Source organism: Artemia franciscana, chromosome 9, assembly GCF_032884065.1.
Source record: "Artemia franciscana chromosome 9, ASM3288406v1, whole genome shotgun sequence".
Taxonomy (NCBI): Eukaryota; Metazoa; Arthropoda; class Branchiopoda; order Anostraca; family Artemiidae; genus Artemia; species Artemia franciscana.
The window spans coordinates 34,337,816-34,360,044 of record NC_088871.1 but is presented as its reverse complement, the minus strand read 5'-3'; the positions used below and the strand labels follow the sequence as shown (position 1 = coordinate 34,360,044).

Genomic DNA, 22,229 nt, shown 5'->3' with positions numbered 1-22,229 from the left:
CTTTGTCAAATTAAGTATTGGGAAACCACAATTGGCAAAGAGAAGTCTGTAAAAGGAATGAAAATTTTCCTGTTGACAGCTCTACCATACCTAGACTTTGATTTCTTTTTCTAAGTGAAAAAAGCAGAAAACGGCATGTACAATAAGAAAAATGAAGATGCATGTACCTTATCATTAAAAGCACTTAATTGGTGTTTCTTCAAAGTACCACGCAAACAATAACAAACCAAAGCAATTACTGCAAAATATCATCTCAAAATGTTAAGGCACTAAGAACATCAAAATCAGAGCATTTTTAGCCCCCCCCCTAAACCCATCTTAGGTCTACTCATGACTGAAAGCCGTAATTTATTTAGGCTTTTCTTTTCGTTGCTTCAAGATTACAAAAGTTTTAGAAGAGTGTCATATTTTAGACAGTGTTACCACCTTGAAGCGTAAAAATAAATAACCAAAACTATTAAGTTAAGTTTGGCAACGCTTTTGACGTAAAATTTCAAATATTAATAGTCTGTTGATTCCCAAAGACAACTATTCTTTCAAAAGAAAGGGACACCTTCTTAAGCTGTTGGGTGTCAAATGTTTTTAGTTTATATTTTGGCTGATTTTTAGCCCAAATTTTTTTCTGCTTTTTTTAATTTGCACCCACTACCACAAAACCACCTAACTGCATGTAGAGGTCTTTCTCATTAATAAATGAATTTTCAATTTTTTATAACTTTTTAATATATGTATTGTTATATACGTTTCATTTAACTAGTTCAAATAATAAGGTTTTATTTTCACAATCATTGGTGCTTTAATGTTTTCACCAGACATATCTTAGATTTTACGTTTTTCCTTTGCAATAAAGAAAAACAATACAAAAAACGTCAATTAAAGATGAGCCACATAGCAAAATTAAACAACCAAAACAATATATAAAGCAAAAAATAAATCGTTTGGGAGGGGAAAGGGGTTCTACCTGAGATTTCGGAACTTGAAGATTCTGTGTAAGATGGTGTACCTTCAGTCCATGTTGGAGTCGGCGAGATAAAATGTGGGAAATCGCTGCCTACTGATGAAGATTTGCCAGCCCAACGCTCTTGAATGTCACTCAATCCACGAACTCTGTAAACAATAAAATAATAAAATCGTAGCCAGATACGGCAAAATAATATGAAACGTTTTCCCTTCAATTTTATGAATTCAAAGTAAACCAATTTATACGTCTGGATAAGAAAATAATTAACATGATGTTTTAGTGTTATGGTAGAGATAACAAAATTGACGAACCAGAAGTAGCAAACTGACGGATTTATTTTTGTTAAGTGACAATATTAAATGAAAAAATGCACATATAACGTTTTTTTCTTTTTTTTTAAACGAATAAAGATGATTTGTTGTCCCTACAACGCGTTTCTTGATAAGGCATGTCCCCTGACTGATTTGGTAACACATAGATCTGAAATTTTGACTAGGAATATCTTTATGGCATTAATTGGAGGGATAAGATAAACAAGAACAATATAAAAGACAAGGAACTTGACAAATAAGAAACTCAGACCTTCATAACAATAATAGATCAAAAGAAGATGCTATCTAAAGTCTGCCTAGTTGTCTTGTCAATAGCTTTGGCCAAAAAAGTAAAATGACTTCACAAGAACTTGCTTATTTCTTTGCTTATATATTTGTAAGACCACTGGGGCTTCCGAGGCAAGAAGTTCGAGAATCTCGAGATGATACTGCACAAGGTCCATAAATAATTCTTTGGCGGAAAACAAATAAAAAAAAAAACAAGATACGATCTGATATGTGTTTGTTTTATCAATGATCGGAGCGATCTTTTTATTATTATTACTTTTTTTTAAGTATAGTCATTTAAATTGGAGCGCAGGTCTGGACACAATCTTACATACAGGAGCTAACCTTACCCTAACCTCGACAATGCTTTTAAATAATAATTGATTAATGAAACGGATAGTTTGCAAAAACATGATTGCTACTAATTTTTGAAAAAAAGCACATTTACTGTCATTTCACTCAAAAATCTTGCAATGATTTCAAACCCCCCACAAAAAAATTATGTGGTGCCCTTTCCTCCGTGTCACTTCTTCGAGTAAGAATATTACATAGGCTAGTGTAGTGACTCTACTTAAGGACCAGGGAAAAAAAGTAAGTAAGTAAGACGGCATTAGATCCTTAAGGTCCAAACCGGCAGTGCTGAATTTCAGTCTTATTACCCTTTTTTTTTAGTTCAACTCCACCTTATCGTCCCACGCAATCTTTGGGGTGTATTATTAGATCTATTTGAATTTATATCTGTGATCCAGCTTCAACAGTTAATTTTCAAATAATAATAGACGCAATTTTTGTATTACATGTTGTTTGTTCTGTATTATAAAAAATCAAAGCAATATTTGTAATATATTCCCTTTAAATATAGTATGAGCTAAAACCACAACACATATTACTCTAAGACTCAAAAATAAACAGTTCTGAAGCAAAAGAACCATTTCATATATTTTTCCTTCCTAAGCTTTTACGTTTCCTCCCAGATAGCATTCATTTTAGAAGCTGAGCTAACTGTGAAATATTTAATTTGCCTTCGCAGGTTCACAAAAGCAGGTAATACAATGATCATACCTTGGACCGTCAGAATTAACAGATGAGCCGGGACTTCCGGCAACAGAGTTCATAGCGATTCTTCTATGATAAGAATTATAAATGACAGCATCAGTCGTGGTGACAGGAGATTCTTTTGAGTCCAGAGCTTCTTCAAAACCGGGAGGTGGTGTTGAGGAACTACTAGGAATACCATCTATATGCAGAAATCGTGTAGTCTTGAAACTCTCTAAAGAAAAAGCAATGTTAAGGCAAATTCTGAATACTCTTTCCATTGTGTTTCATAGTAAATCACAGTTCGCTTTAATTGTTTCAATGCTTATGCTTGAAATTTAGCTATAATAGCTAAACGAGATTAAAAAAAAAAAAAAAAAAAAAAAAAAAAAAAAAAAAAAAAAAAAAAAGTCCTGATTCTGGCATGCCGTTTACTGAAGTATATTTATATAAAATATTTTTAGTTGCATTTAATAAGGCGAATTGTTCATTTCAAGTGTCAAGAAAACAGTATTATGGTGACTAGGATTATTTATCTAGGTCGTTTCTCAGCAACAGGATACATTAGCCTTAAGTATTCCTAGCGAAAAAATTACTTTGTTTCTGGAAAAAAAAAGAAACTCGGGGGAAAAATAACAAATGAAAAATAACATAGGGTAATTTCTCAGCAACAGATACATTGACCTCATGTATTTCAAGAGAAAAATTATTTTGTCTCATTTATCCTCAAGTAAGGCTTAATAACTGCAAATCGATTAAGACAGGTAATTTCATTGATGCTGTATACCAAAATGAAAGATAATAAAACATTGAGCGACGTGAATCAAGTAGAATCCGTGAATTTATGAAAAAAATAATCTTGGGGAAAAATAACAAATGAGATCCTGTACTGGATTATGATATGCTAATCACCTTGTAGAAAATGTTCATGATTTTAGTATATTTACTTGTACATACACTTGACCAATTAAAGTATGGATAACACAAATTGACTTGTAAAGATTCCTTTATTTTTCAAGGGCTGAAATGTTTTCTTTTCATTCTTTGGTCATTTTGGGCCTCTTAATTTTCGAGAATTTTCTTATACGCTCACTAAATTAAGCATAATAATTGATTTGACGTTGAAATCCAGGAAAAAATGAAGAAAAGACAAACCACCTTTTCTGCTTTAAAACTACTCAAAAATGAAGAAATATGAACAAGCAAAGAGAATTAAACAATCCTTTTCGCTGCACAAAAATCATAAAAAGCATTATTGGAGATTCAAGATAATTTTTTACTCTCCATCAGAAAAAAACAGGTAGCCAAAAGGCATTGATTGCAGAACCCATTGCAAGATCCGCCTTTTTTATGTAGTGAAAAAATTAACATAAAAATGTTTGGGATAAAATACATTGTAGGTTTCTAAGATCAATATTGAATTGTCATAAGATTTTTTTCAAAAAATAATTTAAAGCAACAGTAGAAATATATAAAACTGTTCAAAAACAGGAAACAAAGAAAAAGAAAAAAGCTTAAACAATACAACTAAATTTGGAAAATTCCTTAATCATAAACAAAGGAAACAAAATGTGGTGTCATTAATACCAGATGACCCCAAATGACATGATTTCAGTTACTTTTTTCTTTGACATGTTTTTATAGCATTTTGAGAATTCCAAAATTTCCGTCGACAAATTTCACTTCCATTTAATTTAATGTAGGACTTTGGATCATAACCCCCAAGAATAATATCAGTATTCCTTAAACAAGTTTCTGCATACGTGCCTGATTCTCACGCCTAAGATCTAGATACAATACACAATTCTAACTTCCAACTTTTCTTACACTGGGGAAATAAAAAGAGGATAATATTAAATATAAGTCAACATAAATTACACACAGCACAAAAGTAGTATAGAGGGTATGAACTAGAGCGGATACACAACTCAGTTAAAAAGAAGCATATAGAAATTAAAAAGAGCATGATAGACCGTAGCAAGCCATTCACCAATAATATGACAAAAGGTAAAATTGAAAACAAGGCAAGATAAAAAAACAAAAACAAAAAAACAAAAAAAAACATGTCAATCCAAATAAAACTTGAAAACTGAATTGTCATACACTTCAATCAATTCAGGATTGAAGCAAAATGATACAAAGGATGTAGGGTAAAAAAGACAACAGTTCTGTTTGTCATGCAGACACCAAAATCACCTGGTGCCGTGGTCGAACTTTCAACTGATCGCTTTGGCGAACGTGGAGGAACAGGAGGAGGGGGAGCTTTGCCAATTCGCATAGAGGGGACTCTATCTTTCAAGACTGCTGGTAGATTCACGGTGTTGACGGGAGAAGCTGTCGAAGTTGGCACACTGACAGAAGGAGGCTCTCTCTGGGACTCTATATAAGCAAAAGAAAGTAGAAAAGAATGAAGAAAGGGTGTTAAGTTACGACCAGGCACAGAATCCTCTAAAAATTTTCAGTTTTCTACAACATCATGTCCCGTCTTGTAAAATGGGCACAAGTCTATTTCTCATATTTTAGAGCACAGCGAAGCAAAGTGAATAGATCTCTTCGACAAATCAAGTTTGGAGAATTCAGGACATTACATTAATTTAAAAGAGTAGCACAGACTCAAATATCAATATCGAATATCGCATCATTTGGAAACACTAATTTTCAGTCTGTGTCTATTTGTTATTTTAGTTTTCTACTCTCCAAGAAAAACTTACTTAAACGTATACTTATCTTTATTTACCATGTTGCTAAGCATCCTAACAGTTCGAGGAATATTAAAGAAACAAAGCTATGAATTCTATTTTGCTCACGCATCTTGTAAACTGAAATGCAAGTATTTCATTTCAAGGGTTTCATAAAAAAAAAAAACTAACAACAGTCTCGGAACTCTGGAGGAAAATTACAATGCTCGAGACTATAATTCCAGGACCTGGAGTTAAGACCGAGTCTTTTAGAAGCAACATTTTTTTCTATTTTTTTTTTGTCATTTCAATTGGCCAACCAATGTCATTTTAATACCACATCCAATACAGTTAGGATTGTTCGTTTTTAGCAATTAACAAAAAATATACTCTCCCATTAGATTCCCAGTAAGCACTATTCCCTAGTTAAGAGTTGTGTCAGTTTTTCGTTCCATTTACCAACAGAAAGGACCTAGTTAATTTGATCTTCGAGATGGTAAAAAAATCTTCTACTTTGTTTTTTCGTCTATTTTTCAGTTTAATTTCTGAACTGAAGAAAAGGTCACTCAAAGTCAACTACAAAAGTACTACTCCGATCCAAGTTCAATTACACTTAATGTTTGGGTAGTTATTATTAACTATGAGCATCGTCTTTCATGATTGAAAGCCACGTAACTTTCTACCAACAGATTCCTTTGTTTTAACTAATCTGCAAACTGGCGCAAACCAGGAATTCTTAAAACGTCAATGCATCTTACCTCTTGCACATTTTGGGTGTTCTACGAACTCATCGCCTTTAATATATTGCGGCATATTTCATTTTCATGCTTTATGCACAGAATACAATTTATTACCTTTTTATTATAAACACCAACTACGAGTATTTGCAGGTAAAACTAACAAATATTGTAAACCTTTTTAACATCTGAACTCTTCTAAGTTATAAACATGTGGATGTCAGCCAAGCAAAATGAACAAAATTACAAATTATAAGTAGAAGTATTCTTAAAATATCCCATTAAACTTTTCCTATCCCACCGCGCTCGAACTAATTTTAGCTTATACATTTAAAGTTTTAAGCCAATTCCGTCACACGAAATACGTTTTTGATTTGGCTCATTATCGATACGATGTAGCTTTAAGAATATATCTTGACATTCTGAAGAGAATACAAGTATAGATTATATAGCTGATGATTATATATGAAATATATTAGTTTCTTTTTCCCTTGCCTACATATTCAACGGGATATATATCCTCCACACCCCATCAGAAAACGTACAGGTGGTACAAAGAACAACCAGTGATATTCATATTAACTTCTCTGGTATGTTTACGCGCTGCCACCATCATTTTAGTTACTGGCCAATCATTGTCAGTTACTAATGTCACTACTGTAGTATATATCATTATGCACCTTTTAACACCTCACATGCAAATGTCCTTTTAACAACAAAAGCGGGTGGTCGCAGAAGAAAGGGGAAAATAAATTTTCTGCTGCACCACTGAAACGTTTCGAGGCCAAACTCATCAAATCCATAAAAATATCTGGACTTGAATTAAAAAAAAAAAAAAAAAAAAAAAAAAAAAAAAAAAAAAAAAAAAAAAAATTCACAGCTGGCTCTGTTCAACTGCACCAGACATGTGGAAAACAATATCTAGGATTTTTTTATATATTTATTTTCAGTACTTGAGGACAGAGAATGGTCAAAATATTGTTAAGAGCATCGTAGACGTCAGACTATTTTTAACTCCGTCAAATTGCCTTCAAAGAAATTATTTAGCCCTTGATGGTCGAAAGTTTTCCATTATTTCTTACCGTCTTCCTCCACACAAAGCACCCGATGGCTTTGACCTTCGGTATTCCCATAACATTATTTCAAGTCCGAATTTCCTGGCTTTCTTTTTTTTCAGAGATTTATTTTATTACTACAGGTTATATTCATTCTTATGGCTTCAAGGTTATTCTGAAAAAAATTGAAGGTCTTAGCTCAATTAATGTAGCCACTAAGTACAAAGACAGAAAAAAACATGACCTGATTTTAAATATATTGATAGGACAAGATAGAAGATATGCTTAAGCTGAGCTATCCAAGCAATGAGCGTAAAATTTTTGCAGATTAATCTTGAAGCCAGCAGCATTATAGTAAACTATAGAAATCGCAAAGAGAAGTCGCTAGAAAAACAACTACAGAAAACTCGACAAGATTGGCACCATCTGAGGGTAGTCCAAGAGTCAATTAAGTCCATTGATACTAACATCTAAAAGAATTTAAAAGACTCAGTAAATCACCTTGGCTTCTGAACCGTACATTTTGCAAGTAATAACGGGTAAAAAGCGTTCAACAAAGTGAAAAAAGAAGGAGGATTAGTAATGAGTGGTGGCTATTACCAAAGCAAAACCTTCGCTAAGTCAAGTAAATGTACAAATTGATTTCGTTTTATTGAATTAGCTTGCAAAGTACATACTATCAACAGCATCAATATAGTCATAATACTTAGACAGGTTGCTGTGCAATTAACTGTAAAATACATTCATTCAAAAATACGGTACCATAAAGCATAGTAGGCTATACAGGAAATTTTGTTCTGGTAACGTACAACTTTTACAAATACAATTCATAAAATTTGCAACATTCATTCTCTGACCTGTATATCAGGCAAAATTTTAAAAAGCGAATAATTAAAGTAGATACAGCAGTGAGATCATGCAAATGAATAAAGAGGGTGAGGGGAGCAAGCAAGCCATTGAAAGACTCACTCGAATCTGTCACATCCCTGCTTGGTCCGGGCTGTGAGGGATCTGATACCGAATTAAGTGTCTCACTAAGTCGCTGGTTCCGGTTTAAGGTTTTCTTCTTCGATGGGGAATGTCTCAAGGCTGTAATAACACAAGCAGACTACATCATCAACGTAAGTAGTATTCATAGTTCAGCATTCGTTTTCAAATTACCTCTCTCCCCAAAAGGTCCCAGCATACGGGACTTGTCTATATACTATCCTTCTAATACAAATATATCATGCATGTTAAGCCAATTAAGTACAAGAGTGAAATACACCTTTCCAGAATTAAATTCCCATCCCTAAATTTGTGCAACATGAATTTCTGCATAAAGTATGCGTTCTCAGGCATAAATGACTCAAGGTTCTGAACTAAGTTTTGGCCATTTTTGCACAGGTTTATTTCAAGTCATGTAACAGCTTTAAATCATTCTAAATTTTTCACCAGCATCTGGCAGGTAGTTGATTTCGAGCAAGAGAAAGAACAATTTTTTGAATGAAATGAGTCAACTACATGCTATACCGACAAGCAGAATCGTATCCAAGATTTCTGTTCGGGGGAGAAGAGGGGACAAAAAAATTGGAGGGGTTTTACAAAAAAGATTAAATATAATCAAGGTTTCTGTGTGCAAAAATTTCAGGGGGGGATTTCAAACTAGGTACCCACCCCCTGAATTAATCAGTACGGCATTTTATAGTTCTAGGTTAGGAGCCACGCCTGGTATGCCAAAAATCTTCAACTGAACAACAAACAGTTTTGAAACAGAAATTTAATAACTAACAATATCCTTAGTCTTCATAGCATTTCATTCAGCTTTATCGTGCAAAAAAAGGAAGAAAGAAAAGAAAAGAAGAAGAAAACAAGTGTCACTGAGTTAGCCCTTACAGACATTTTCTGTAACATTGTGTTATTCCATCTGTGCAATCGAGGTTGGTAATGTCTACTTGGTACCAAATTAAACAGATCATGACTATCCGAGAGGTTTTCTCTGTCGATTGTCAGAAGCGCGAAAGGTTGGGATAATACTACAACTTTAGGAACATTTTTGCCGTATTGTCAATATATAGTGATTGCAGCTTCGAGTCTTCAATCCCGAGAACATAGTTTAAAATTACAATCGTTTATTTTGATGTCACCCAACCAAAATCCTTCCCGAACGAGCTTGACCAGGATAATGTCCTCAAAGTATTTAAAATCATTCTGCCTATAATTTTTGCAGTGAAAACTAAATATACTACTTTATTCGAAGTTACTAAAGAAGTCACTGTTTCAATAAGAAGCTTTAAGCTAAGCTTCTAAACGAAATTACTTTTGTTTGCTTGACAGCATCATATTTGTTACTTACAGTGTGATTTACTTACCACCGACAAGAACCAAGTTCAACACGTTACTAAATTAACATAAACATGACCTTTTAAAAGTAAAACAAGTGCTTAAATCACAATTACTACCTTGGAGACGGACGAGAAAAAAATTGCTTTGAGCAATGAATTATTCAACAGGTTAACAACTAATTTACTATTAATACTGGAGAAAAGGCGGCACCTGAATAGCTGCTAAATTGGAATAGAGTTTTAACATCAACGTAGGTTGTAAAATTATGAATTTACAACCATTGTAAATATTAAGGTTGCAAGTGTTTTATCTATTAAAAATCATCTTCTTTTGGTCATGGAGAACTGTGATATTCCAATAATTATCTGGGACACAAATACAAAACATTAAAATCAGAAAATATCCTGGGCTTTTGAGACATAGAATTAAACCTATATGTCACTAAGAAAACATCAAAATTATGATTCAAAGTTATATCAAAACACCGAATAAACAGAAAAACTTGGTCCTAGTGTATGGGTCACACCTTGTAACATCGTCATCAAGATTCACTGGGTAAAGTATACGTTGCTTACCCCAAACCAAATGTGAAAACGCAAGTGATCGCTCTAGGTTAGTTCAGACTTACTGGTAAGACAGTTTAGCATGTAAAAACTACCATGGGGAAACAGTAGAGTACTTACAGGGCATCAGTGAAATATTAAAAAATAGAATGGCTTCTATATTAGAGGTAGGAGCATTTTGCACTACTGAATTGATTTCTACTGCTCTTGGATGGTTTACGACAGTACCAACTTATCTTTTTATTGCAATATTTATTTATATAATACAGAAATAGATAAAGGAATAGATAAAACGAATTTGGAAATAAAGAAATAGACCAACAAACAGGTAGAATTTTTGAGACAAAACAACTTTTAGATTTTCCAGGCCATGCAATTGTTTTTACATACCGGTACACTGTTTTCCAGTTTTTCAGGCCCTATCATTAAAAAAAAAAAAAACAAAAAAAAAAAAAAACTAATATTAACACAACGTAATATTAAGGAACAAAAGACCTTTAAGGTCCTTGCACCTAAAAATTAAATTAAATAAAACAGATATATCTTAACTAAATTAGTTATTACTAATTTGTCTCAACTAAACTAGTTAAAGCTGATTATTTTGAATTGAAAGTGAATGATTAATAATGAGGTTCTTGAACGACCAATAAAACAGTAATATTTGCTTTGGTAAAGTGCTCATTGCCAAAACGAAGAATATTTTATTAACAAAACAAATTCCACAGTACATCAAAAACAGAAAATAACAATGCGTCTTTTGGGCTTTATTGGGCAGCATAAAGGACTGAATGTATTACCAAGCCAAAAAAAAAGAAGCAAGCATCCGAAAAAGAAAAGAATGTAAATGGACTTACGGGTGTTGATTTTTTTGAAAACTCTGGACTTCATGAAGTCTAAGAAGCGCTTGGAATAATAGTTGGGTCTATGCACGCTAACAGTATCCTAAAAAAAATCAACTCAATGTCACTGAAACATGTCGTTAAAAACAAAAGGTCATTAAAAACATGTGCAAAAGGCTGAGACTCTGGATATCAGGAAAATTTCTTTGTTAGGGGAACCTGACACTTCTCAGAAATGTTAACTTTCAAGATTAAGTGTCAGAATATTTACATTTCCCTGTGTTTCCCTTGTGGGACAGGGGAAGAGCTTTAGATACGGACAAAATATTGCCAAGAATTTCTTCTGCATCCTTCCTACACAGGCACCCCAATACGACATTATTCTTTTTTTTATGTCTTCTTATTTAACTGATAATTTAGTGGTCCACCCAGGCTTAGGCTTCCCGTAATTATGATGTAGATTATTTGTACAGTTCCCAACATGAGAAACAAAGAGGATAAAAAATAAGGTAATTGGAATGAGAAAAAAACTGGGTTTTTGCTTTAGCACTTTCAACAATTGTTGCAGCCTTCAAACTTATACTTGCTGAGATCACGATAGATCATAAACATAAGAGCGAAATCCCCCCCCCCCAAAACAAAAATAGAGAAGACTTTGGGTATATAATTAAACACACACACAGGCGTGAATAGAGCATAGACCACTCCTTTCCTATTACACCCCTTTTTAGCTTAAAAAAGTAAAACATTGGTAACCCATTAAAATTTTCACCCATTATTTATTCTTAAATAAAGCAACGTAAACCTAATAGAAAATACCTGATTTAAAATTAAAAAAAATAAAATATTTTACTTCAGATAACAATATAGTAAAATAATTGGATTAATCCAAGAATTTCAATCTTTGCGATTGTTAGAATAATCAGATTGTTTATCGTTTGAAGAATTACATGTTCATAGTCCTAAAAAAGGAAAAATTTGGCACTGTGATTCTAAAGGTACAATTTCTTTCATAATTTCGCCGTCTTTTTTTTAAATATATTTAGTAGCTATCAGGCCTCATTAATTATTTGTTAAGAGTAAAGAGTGAATGCGTTTTGATCCGAGAAGAAAAGAAAAACAATTAACCTAGAGTTCAATATCTACAAATCCTAAATATTCAAGTAATTTCCATTTCAACAAGAGCTTGATAAATTACCAAAGGTCCGACTGTCTTCACTCTCATAGGTTATTCCGACAATAATTTTTTAAAAGACCAAGTTCAATTGTCACCTGCAATCACCTGCCACCTAAACAATCACCTGCTACTAATCATGGTTTAATCAATTCGTTTTACTAGTTTTTTATTACGATTATTACTGTTTGTTCATTTTTCTTAACGTTTCATTCACAATCTGCTTTTTGATTATGTATGTAAATGAACATTGTTATTATAAATAAATGCTATAATTTAATCAGAGCTCGAGTCTAAGCTGTTTATATGAACAATTCTGGAAATAAACTTGTGGATTATTTTACCACCATGATAAAAGCCTCACAAGCAAATTCCACATGTTTGCTCACAATAACAATATTCATAATAATACAAAAATATAATTTAATTAATATAATATATAATATAATATAATAATATACTAAACTAATAATATAATATGAATAAATTAATAATATAATAATATAATAAACTAATAAACTAATAATATAATAAACTAAATAATATAATAATAATAACAAAATAATAATAATAGAAAAATAATAATAATAAAAAACATACACCATCAGTAATTAGAGATTTGAAAGCATGCTCCAACTTCTTCTTGAAGCGATATGACTGTAGAATATCAATAATACCAAGATAAAGAGCTAGACGATCACCACTTTCATTCCATGCAGGGATTGCACCAGACCTAGAACAAAGAACAAGTACAGGGAAACCTTTTGCAATAATAATAAACAAAAAAAACCCATCTAACCAAGAATTAACAAATAACAATGATGATTCTCCTTAGGTTACACATTTCTTTACTCGTCATCACCCAAAAACATCATTCCAACAACTAGGAACATTGCGATGGAGTCCGTGGGGTTGGGATACCCAGGACTTGGAGGACGACCCTAAAAGAGCTTGTTTAAATTTATAAAATATAAGTAATATTTATTTTGTGCTTATTTTCGTCCCTCTCCTAAGAGACTGAAGTGAGATAATAGTTAGCGCTCAAAAACGTTTATCTTTCTGTCAGTTATGATTATAGTTTTTTGATTTTTGTAGATACGAAATTGAGTTTGCAATAAAGATACCTGAATGTTTATACACACGCACAAAAAAAAGAAAAAAAGAAAAAAGTAACTTTCTCTATAGTATAGTCATGTTTGGACCATTTTCAAGATTCAGTCTTATTTTCTGAGACCACAGTTAGAGCTAATCGATCATGAGAAACGACTGAAGCATAACCAAAAGGGCTGTTGTTCAGCAAGACACAGAGTAGACATGGAACAATTTTATAAGACGTTTTGAATTGAAAAAAACTTAAGTTTGAATATTACAACACATTATAAAATACTACATCCAGATTCTACAGAAGGAAAATTATGCCTAAAACTGTGCATTAGGCAAAAATACGTTTTGAGTTGTCTTATCACTAAAACACAAATTTTTGAGCCAACGTAGCTCACTCACTTGAACATTATCAACACAAGGACAACTTAAGTGCGACAATTTAACACTACATAAAATCAAATCAGACACAAAACTATAAGCCCAGGCATAGCTTAGTAGTCTTATATAACTAAGCCTCTACAATCAGCTCAATCCAATTACGTTAAACATTACACCATTTATTTCCGCTATTCTCAGGTTCATGTGGCATTGAATATACCACATATGAATATTAAATATGCAACATGCCGTATGTGGCATTTCTTACAAACGCAAATTAATCAGTGCCGATTTTCTTTTTTGTTCCATCCTCCTATTTTTCCCATCAAAAGATGAGACTAAATGAGTCAGCCTTCTGAGATGGCTATACACTAGACTTTCCTAAAGAAATTTTTGGTCTGTATGTGATAGGCCCCTGTACTATCCCTGTGAATTGATGAAAACTCCAAACTTAGACTCTAAGCACTCTTTTGGGGAAATGGAATATTATTTTCAGAAGACATCGGGTCTTTGATATTTTCTTCAATGGTCAATCTATGAAGGTTGTATTTGACAATTTCCCCTCCCGTAGGTTTCCCATTCTCTTCCTTATACACAAATACCATGATCTATGAACATAATTAACAAGAGAGACAATCTAGCGAACCCTCTAAGTCGTATTGCCGACGATATAACATCCCATGTGACTATCCCAAAGAACAAAGATCCTCTAATGTGTCCCAATCTCTTCAAGAGGATCTTTTGAGATTGATTTAATCAAAGATCTTTAAGAACGAAACCATCAAGAGAGTTAGGAGCTTAGTTGTTCAAGAATCCGTTTCTGAGCTGGTCTTTCTTGTAGTGCGCAACTCGAGTAAACAGATCGGAGTAATTCATCTAAAATTGGAGTAATTCTTTGCTCTAAAAGCCTTCTATTGCCCAATACGATCATCCCTCTCTTTTGCCAAAAGACAGTCATCCTGGCTGAACGTTTTTCTTTGGGCTTTGGGTACTTTTAGCTCAGTCGGCACTACTCCGGAAGATCCAAAACAGGGATAGTCAGGCCAGCTTTAGCACAAAAAAAAAAAAAAAAAAAAAAAAAAAAAAAAAAAAAAAAAAAAAAAAAAAAAAAAAAAAAAAAAAAAAACTTTTACACAACCACAATAACCCTAGTTTTTAGCTAAGCAATGTCTGGGTTGATCTCTAGAATGGTTATACTCGATTGACCATACCGCTCTTATCCATATACTTCTGACAGATTTAAGACTGGTTAATTCTTTAGCAAAAGTTAAAACCACCACCCTTTCAAGTAGACCACAGATTTTAGATCGTTTTAACCCTCGCCAATAAACAATCTTGTTGCTTCCTCCCTCCACTTAGGTCTTCAGATATTACGAGCTAAGATCGAAAGATTAGACCATCGCCCTTTCCGAACAAGCTTTCCTTTTTTTTTTATGGTTATAGCTTATGTCCATTCTCACGGTTTAAAAATTGTTTTGCATAAATATCCACGTTTCTACCTTAAATGTTTACCTACAAATTAAGAAAAGCGACAGAGAGACAGACACTTGACTTAGCAGACGGTAATAATAGCATGCATAGCCTGATAGAATACTAACTTATTTGCTCAGTCAACGTATCCAGTCTCACATGAAACAAATAATAAGAACTTTACAAAAGAATAGTAATTCAGGTTAGGAAGACCGTAGCGACCCAATACCACCAGGTACAACTTTTGGCGGAGTAAAGCAGCTTTATCACATTGAGCATAAATAGATGATTATATTCCTGTTAAATCTTACGGGAAATCATTTTCTTCTTCTTCTTGATTTACTTGAATAGATTCTAAGGCAGTGGAGTTAGCAATGAGCCGCTGACGGTTAATTGACTTGGATCTCGCTAAAGGTGGACGTGAAGAGTCTTCAACATCAATTTGGTCGTCTCTTTCAACCTAAAATCACGAAGATGTCACTACTTTCTAATTGGGAAGTTTTCAGTCAGCTCTACCCTTTTAGTAACCTCAAGGGTTTTAGGAACGTAAAACAGAGGCCACCTTCCATCCCAACAATTTCCTGCATTTGTAGCAATGGAAAAATTATTTGATTGAGTCTCTAAGGTTTCTGTCTAATTAGTCTAATATATTTGATGCACTCATAAAATATGAAAAAATTACTCATTTTTGTCAGGAGTGCAAAAATAAATTGTAAAATATTTGACATTCTTAAGTATAGGCTTGACATTCTTACACATTTTAAAGTCCTTATTGAACTATTATTTCAACATTATATTACTGACAATAATAGCTACCGGTCCCAAATTAGTTTCACAGGGTGACTCTTCCCAACCTGAGTTTTATTTTGACGCATTTTAAATTTTCGATTCTATGGCTCAAGCTCGTTCTTTACTAGGTCACAGCAGATGAAGCAATCATGGTATACATTACAGACAGGAAAAAGCCTTTGGGTTTATCTTAGGAAGAACCTAGTAAAGAACGAACACCATTGTCATTAATGGCTGTGCTACCAAAAAAAAAAAATGTACATTTTGTCAAATATTGTAGGCTATCTTATTTTAGTGCTATCACGCTTACCAAAACCGCTCTTCAAAGTAACAAAATCAGAGTTACCATTCCTGAATCAGCTTTAAATGACGATTCTTCCAAATATGACCGTTTTTTTTTCTTCGTTTTTTTTTTTTTTTTTTTTTTTTTTTTTTTTTTTAGCGCGAATTAATTTTGTTCCTGTTACCTTGACTCAGTTACGTTGTTTATCATTTTTTAAGACATCAAAATAAGAACCCTTTGGAATCGAATTTTTGTATCCAAGTGCTTATGAAGTTGGGGTCTTGTAAGATAATAAATTTTGTGAAACATCAAGTGACGCAACTTACTTATTTTTGCTTCGTCTCCCACTTTGGTACCGAAATTCTTTTCTTATTAGAAAATATAGCATAACAGACCCCACTTCAGTCACCCTTAATCAGATCTCAAAGCTTAACAGTAACATCAAAAGCCATCCGTGGTTTGAAATCCATCGCCAGTAGGACTTCATGTATTTGTGTTTTCGCCAGGGTCTAACCAGTCTTTTCGTGCCAGTGAGTATCAATTCTGGATGCATTGTGTCTTGGCCTACTCTTCTTTTTCTTGGATTTTTATGTACTCAGTCTCTTTTGTTTGTTTTGGACAGGTAATAAAATAATATTATTATTAAATGTAACTCCAAACTAAAACAAGTAAATAAGCCACTGATCATGTATGGATATATCACACAAAGAAAAAATCCTTCAGTTTTTCCTTAGCACGATCTACCAAATAAAAACCACAGGGAATTAAGCAACAGAGCCACTCAATACGGCATCATATCCCAGAAAAGACATCTCTATGATGCTTAAAGATAACTTTTTATGATGTCTCTATTATACTATACTATAATATCACATCGTTTTCAAGAACATACGTGTGTTACAACGTCTTATTTATGACAAAAGAAATATTAAAATGGTTAAATGACATGTTATCACTTAGAATGCTATGGTTGGCTTGGATACAAAGAAAGTCTCGTAACCACGAGGTTAAACAACTCTAATCGCTTAAAATTTGTTTGACAGTTTTAAATAAAAAAAACTTCCGATGTGACTTAAGGATTTTGCGAAAGGTTAAAATATTACAAGAATAAAGCAGATTCAAAACACGGGTAACACTCTTTGTAAAGCTGTCGAGGCTATAGGGTTATATATTCTGGTTTTAGGGTTATATATATTATAGGGCTATATATTATAGGTTATAGGGTTATATATGTTTGGTTATAGGGAATGCTTTCCCTATAACCAAACATTTATCCTGCAATCAAGTTTATACTTCCAACTCAATTTGTTCAATTGTGTTTTTGGATACTTCACGCACAACTAAGTCAATTATTTATACTAATCCTTTTCATCAACAAATTGCTACAAAAAATAAAAATACTAACTAATTAGGCACCACAAGCTTCTTTTCCCATCATATCTTTTAAATTTGGTATGATTAAGAACTTTCCTTTTAAATTATAAAATCTAGTAGACAATCAAGCCGCATACAGCTAAAAGGGCAAACATAAAATACAAAGTGTGTAAAAATATACAACTTCATAGGTAAAGAAAAATTTACAATTTCTGATATTCTAGTTCAAATAGCAAGCTGCTTTGAGCACATCTTGCAGCGAACGGGGAATGTACGGAGAAGCCATCAGGTCTTTTCTGAAAATTATTTTATATTGAAGACGCCTATTTATAGATATCCACATAATCTACATCCGCATATAATATACTTGATAAGTATTATTATATAATATATCCACAGAATCTTTTGAATTCTTAGTCTGTCATCTATGATCTATTTATGCAAATAAACAAATCCACATGTAAATAACGGTTTACCATTAGCACATTATCCAAGATTCACCTATCCAAGAGAATACTCAAGGACGTGCCTGATGGTAATGCAAGAACATACAAATTCGTACAGGCATCAAAATTCAACAATAGATATTTTTTAGGAGAGCTGGTGGAGCCGGGAAGAATTGAGGGGGAAGCGGCCACACACAAAAAAAAAATACGTAGTCTTTTCAACATTTTATTTTCCAGCTTTTGACTATGTTTAGCGCTATGGTTTGACTTACTACACTGAATTCTAGAAAAAAGGTTAGCAAGTACCTCCTCAATAACTGGTTCATTTCTAGCTTTTGAAACATTGTGCACACCAACTAGCAACGAATAATCCATTATTTTGAATGACTCTAATACCTGGAATAATAATATTTTTGTTAGGTGGAAAAAGGTAGACGAAAAGATATGCATTAATGTTAAAGTACATCAAGAGTCTAAACTCCAGCGTTTTGTATTGAAAATAACTAAAAATAGCCAGACAAAAGATTTTTGAGATTATATGAGACAATTTTCATGCCAGAATTTCTTTTATTTTTTTTTATAGTAAAATCAGATCATAAAAAAGTTAATTTTTCAAAGTGTTCCACGAAAACTTCCCGAGGAGATCTATTCTCAGATGTCTACCCCTATTCCCAAAGAACCTAGACTTCTTAAAGTCTGACTTATTCAATATAAAGATTCCGTTTAGATAAACTGATTAATTTTTACTTCGCATCATCTGCAAAACCACGCTAGTCTCCGTAAGGAGCACAAGGTAGGGCTTCCCGAAACTTTTTTCAAATGATGGCCGGAAACACGATTACATTTAAAAAGACGGGACAATTGTCACTTTTAAGTTACAAACAGCTTCTATTAATTTCGTTGAGACATTTATTTAGTATATCTGATTTTTTTTAAAGTTTAATAATATAGAAGCTAATTTTTTTTTTAATAATGAGGGATAGACTTTTGTGCCAGACTCCCACGGTAAAAACAGAGGCAAATTAAAAACAACACACTGAGTGTATATTTCAAAACAATCATTATTTTTCACCCGAAATTAGGCTTTATCAATAGATTTGAGTATGTTAAGCCATAGACATTGTTACAAAAGGCATTCCTGAAATTGAGAGAGTTAAGAGCATTAGGGGATTGAAACAAGAGGAGTCTAAATGCCGACGAGCAGCAAAAGCGACTACGGAAGTACGGTTGTACCCACACTGGAACGAGTGGATGACATTAATGTCAGTTCTCTTAGCCTGTTTGTATGAATGGAATGAATGTCTTCTCTGGGACCTGTCTTGATTAAACTCCATAGACACACTGGAGCTGCAGGAGGAAAATCTACTGTTATTCTTAGTTATTGATTTATTTGATTTTATTTTTTTGTTGGTCGTAAGACAGACAGTTTGTTAAAACCCTCTCGATGAATCCAGAAAAATTTAATATCAATGCCTGGAAGCATTGTAAACCATATGAATTTATGTCTCCAAGAGCATGTTATTCTGTGACCAATTCCTGGTTCTTTCTGTCACTACATTAACACTATTAAGCATTTGACGCGGTTTGAAATCCGAATTTTTAATCTTACAGCTCCTAAAACATAAGCTGTGGAAACGATACATGTAGCCGAAACTGGACTAAGAACCAACGATTATATCAATTAATTTAAGAACGGTTCCAAGGAGTAATTTTGTAAAAAACAATGACATTAAAACCTGAAATTGGTAGACATAACGTCAGTTGAAACTTGACAAATAAAAAACAAAACATGAAACACAAAATCACCAGAAATTAAATGAATAATGAAGTCAAACTTAGCCTTATCAAATCAACAATTAAGAAATCTCGCCCACTTTTGCCCTCAAACCGTTAAGATTCAAAATTTTTACACACTTCTGGCTCAAACAAGGTTCATCATGCTATCCAAGTCAGTTGGTTTGGTTTAGTTTATTTTTTCACAGAGTCAGGACAAAAATTATGCAGCTTCGAATTAAATCGTTTTTGCTCCATAACTTCAAAATTCTGGTACATGGACTTCACTCTATTCATGGACCGGATTCGGACTTGTTTCTGAGTAGATCCCAATATTCCCTGGTGACTAGTCCGAGCTTTCAACCCTGTACCAACAGGCACAACTGGCAATCTTCTAGCTTTTCATTGTAGAATTTACTGTTTTGTATAAACGAAATAACATGGAATACTGACTAAACGCAATGTATTTGTATACAGTAGTGAAATTTGATTTATACCTTAATTGTTAGGTCTACTAGTTTCTCTTTTAAAGTTTTACCGGTCTTCCCCAATTCTCATAATCGATAGGATTCTGCTTCGTCAATTTTGTGGTTTTACTTAAACTTACTAACTTGAACATTAAAAACTGAATATAACAGATATACTTACTATTTTGTTTATTACAAGACAATTGTCGTGATAATAATAATAATAAAAAACAGCAAGGGATATTTTATGCAGATATTTCACAATTTTCAACTTTAAATCAACAACCTGTTGGTCTTAAGGAGAGGCCCGCAACTATCCTTCTAATCTAATACTTTTTTTGCATCCATAGTTCGAACCATATTTTGATGATTAAATCACATGATTTAATGAACACTGCGCACCAGCATTCTTGGCAACAACTAATTTTTTTTTTTATTATTTATTTTTTTTTAACTCACATGGGTACCACAAGTGTCTATGCCAAAACTCAAAGAAAATAGGAGACTAAATGGAATCAAACTTTTGTTGCATGAGGATAAAAGCAATGGAGATAAAAACTGTTAGCGCCACATACAGTATGCTAAGTAGCATAGTAGCAAAAACAAAACAAAAAATAGAAAAAGAAAGGAAAAGCACCAATAATAAAATCAACAGACGAAGTAACAGCACAACTATTTTCAGATTCCACAAAAGTTGTTCCTGGTGGCAACTAAAAAAGCCCAATTTTCCGATTTTTCAAGATGCCACTGCGTGAATTTAATTTCTCCTTGGGAGACCAGCCACGAGGATGCACTTCTATCACTCTCACATGCACACTACCATTTTTGCAAGCTATTTAAACCAAATTAGGATGCTACCGTTCAATCTTTTTCCCGTGTCCTTTATTCTTTTAAGCGACATAAAAAAGCAAACATATAAAAAAGTCTGGAGCTAAAAGGTGATGGAAATGAAAAGAAGAACGAACGGAACATACTCTACAATCTCTATTCATCGTTTTCATAAGGGCATCATAGGTTTCGCTTTCCAGTAGGATTCCTTCCGGATGGATCTCCATGAAATCAAGGTCCTTGAAAGTGGGAGATTTCTTCGATCTTTCTTCCTTGGAAGCCTGAAAAAAAAAATAGATGCAAGGTTGTAAATTCATTACAAAGCACGAACCATTAAGGACGCGGCTCTTTGACTAGTTCCTGTAAAAGGACAGAATATATTTTGACTTAGGAGGGTCAAGCTACAGTAGTTTATCAATCATCTTAGTTGGAAAATCCGAGTTTATCACTCACGCATTTCTTCTTATAATTAACAAAAATATGACAAAAGCTCAACGTGAATGAAATATGCTTCTTTCCTCTTTTTTTAAGATGCTTCTGCTAAAGGGTATGGTCTTCACATTTGTGCCCTTGATGTTTCTGAAGCTTTCAATAGTATTGTACACAGCCAAGCTCTCTATTCTCTTTATAGTCAGGACATTAAAGTTTCACTTATTACGCCTAGAATCGTTCTAACTTCAGGATCAACAGTTTTTCCTTATTTTTCATTTAAATCTACTTTTCTTTTACTGTATATTTTAAAAACACAATTCCATTGATTGAAATAGAATTTTATGCTATATCAAGATTTAGCAAAGATATGGGGTACAAAACATAGGAAGCGGCTCTTTGACTAGTTCTCTATAAATACAAGTGTTGGAATGTGTTTGTCTGTTGCTCTTATATTCAAATAGCCACTAAACTATTCAACGAATAGCTTTGAAATATTCTTAGGACAAAAGTTGAAGTGACAACTTTCTAAATCTAAAAAAACAAAATGTTACTAAAGGGAGACGAAACAGTAACTGCGATTTGGAAGAACCTCACAAGCTCAATTATTAGAAAATACAAGGAAATGAACCGGGCATTAAGTTTAGCCCTTTCCCTACAGGTGGGTTCTATTTCCTTAGAGGAGTCCAAAAGACCATCCCGCAAATTCAAGTTTGTCACTAAAATTAACGTTAGGCTTAAATAAGAAGCAGGAAATGATGAAACTATTTCAAGATTTACATAAAAGATAAATAGTAGATTAAAAAAAATCAAACGTAACCACAGATAATGCTGACATCCAAGCAGTTTCTAGAAAAAAAATACTCATTTTCAGTCTCACTAATACAATTATTTTTAACGTAATTAATTTCTTTTAAACATC

General features: G+C 33.1%; 1 protein-coding gene across 8 annotated transcripts in view; it reads right to left on the bottom strand.

Moving 5' to 3' along the window:
- The window catches only part of LOC136031315 (phosphatidylinositol 4-phosphate 5-kinase type-1 alpha-like), a 103,351-nt gene that overhangs the window by 11,924 nt on the left and 69,198 nt on the right, over nucleotides 1–22,229 (bottom strand). For 5 of the 8 annotated variants that reach the window (XM_065710784.1, XM_065710785.1, XM_065710786.1 and 2 more), the window contains exons 6-14: nucleotides 21,025–21,159; nucleotides 18,117–18,206; nucleotides 15,230–15,378; nucleotides 12,567–12,699; nucleotides 10,808–10,895; nucleotides 8,035–8,154; nucleotides 4,792–4,974; nucleotides 2,623–2,830; nucleotides 962–1,107 (exon numbers count right to left, since the gene is read on the bottom strand). In XM_065710784.1, the coding sequence (XP_065566856.1) occupies nucleotides 962–1,107; nucleotides 2,623–2,830; nucleotides 4,792–4,974; nucleotides 8,035–8,154; nucleotides 10,808–10,895; nucleotides 12,567–12,699; nucleotides 15,230–15,378; nucleotides 18,117–18,206; nucleotides 21,025–21,159 (1,252 nt within the window). The remainder of the gene's footprint in view (nucleotides 1–961; nucleotides 1,108–2,622; nucleotides 2,831–4,791; nucleotides 4,975–8,034; nucleotides 8,155–10,807; nucleotides 10,896–12,566; nucleotides 12,700–15,229; nucleotides 15,379–18,116; nucleotides 18,207–21,024; nucleotides 21,160–22,229) is intronic. The other 3 variants (XM_065710789.1, XM_065710791.1, XM_065710790.1) reach the window with 2 other exon arrangements.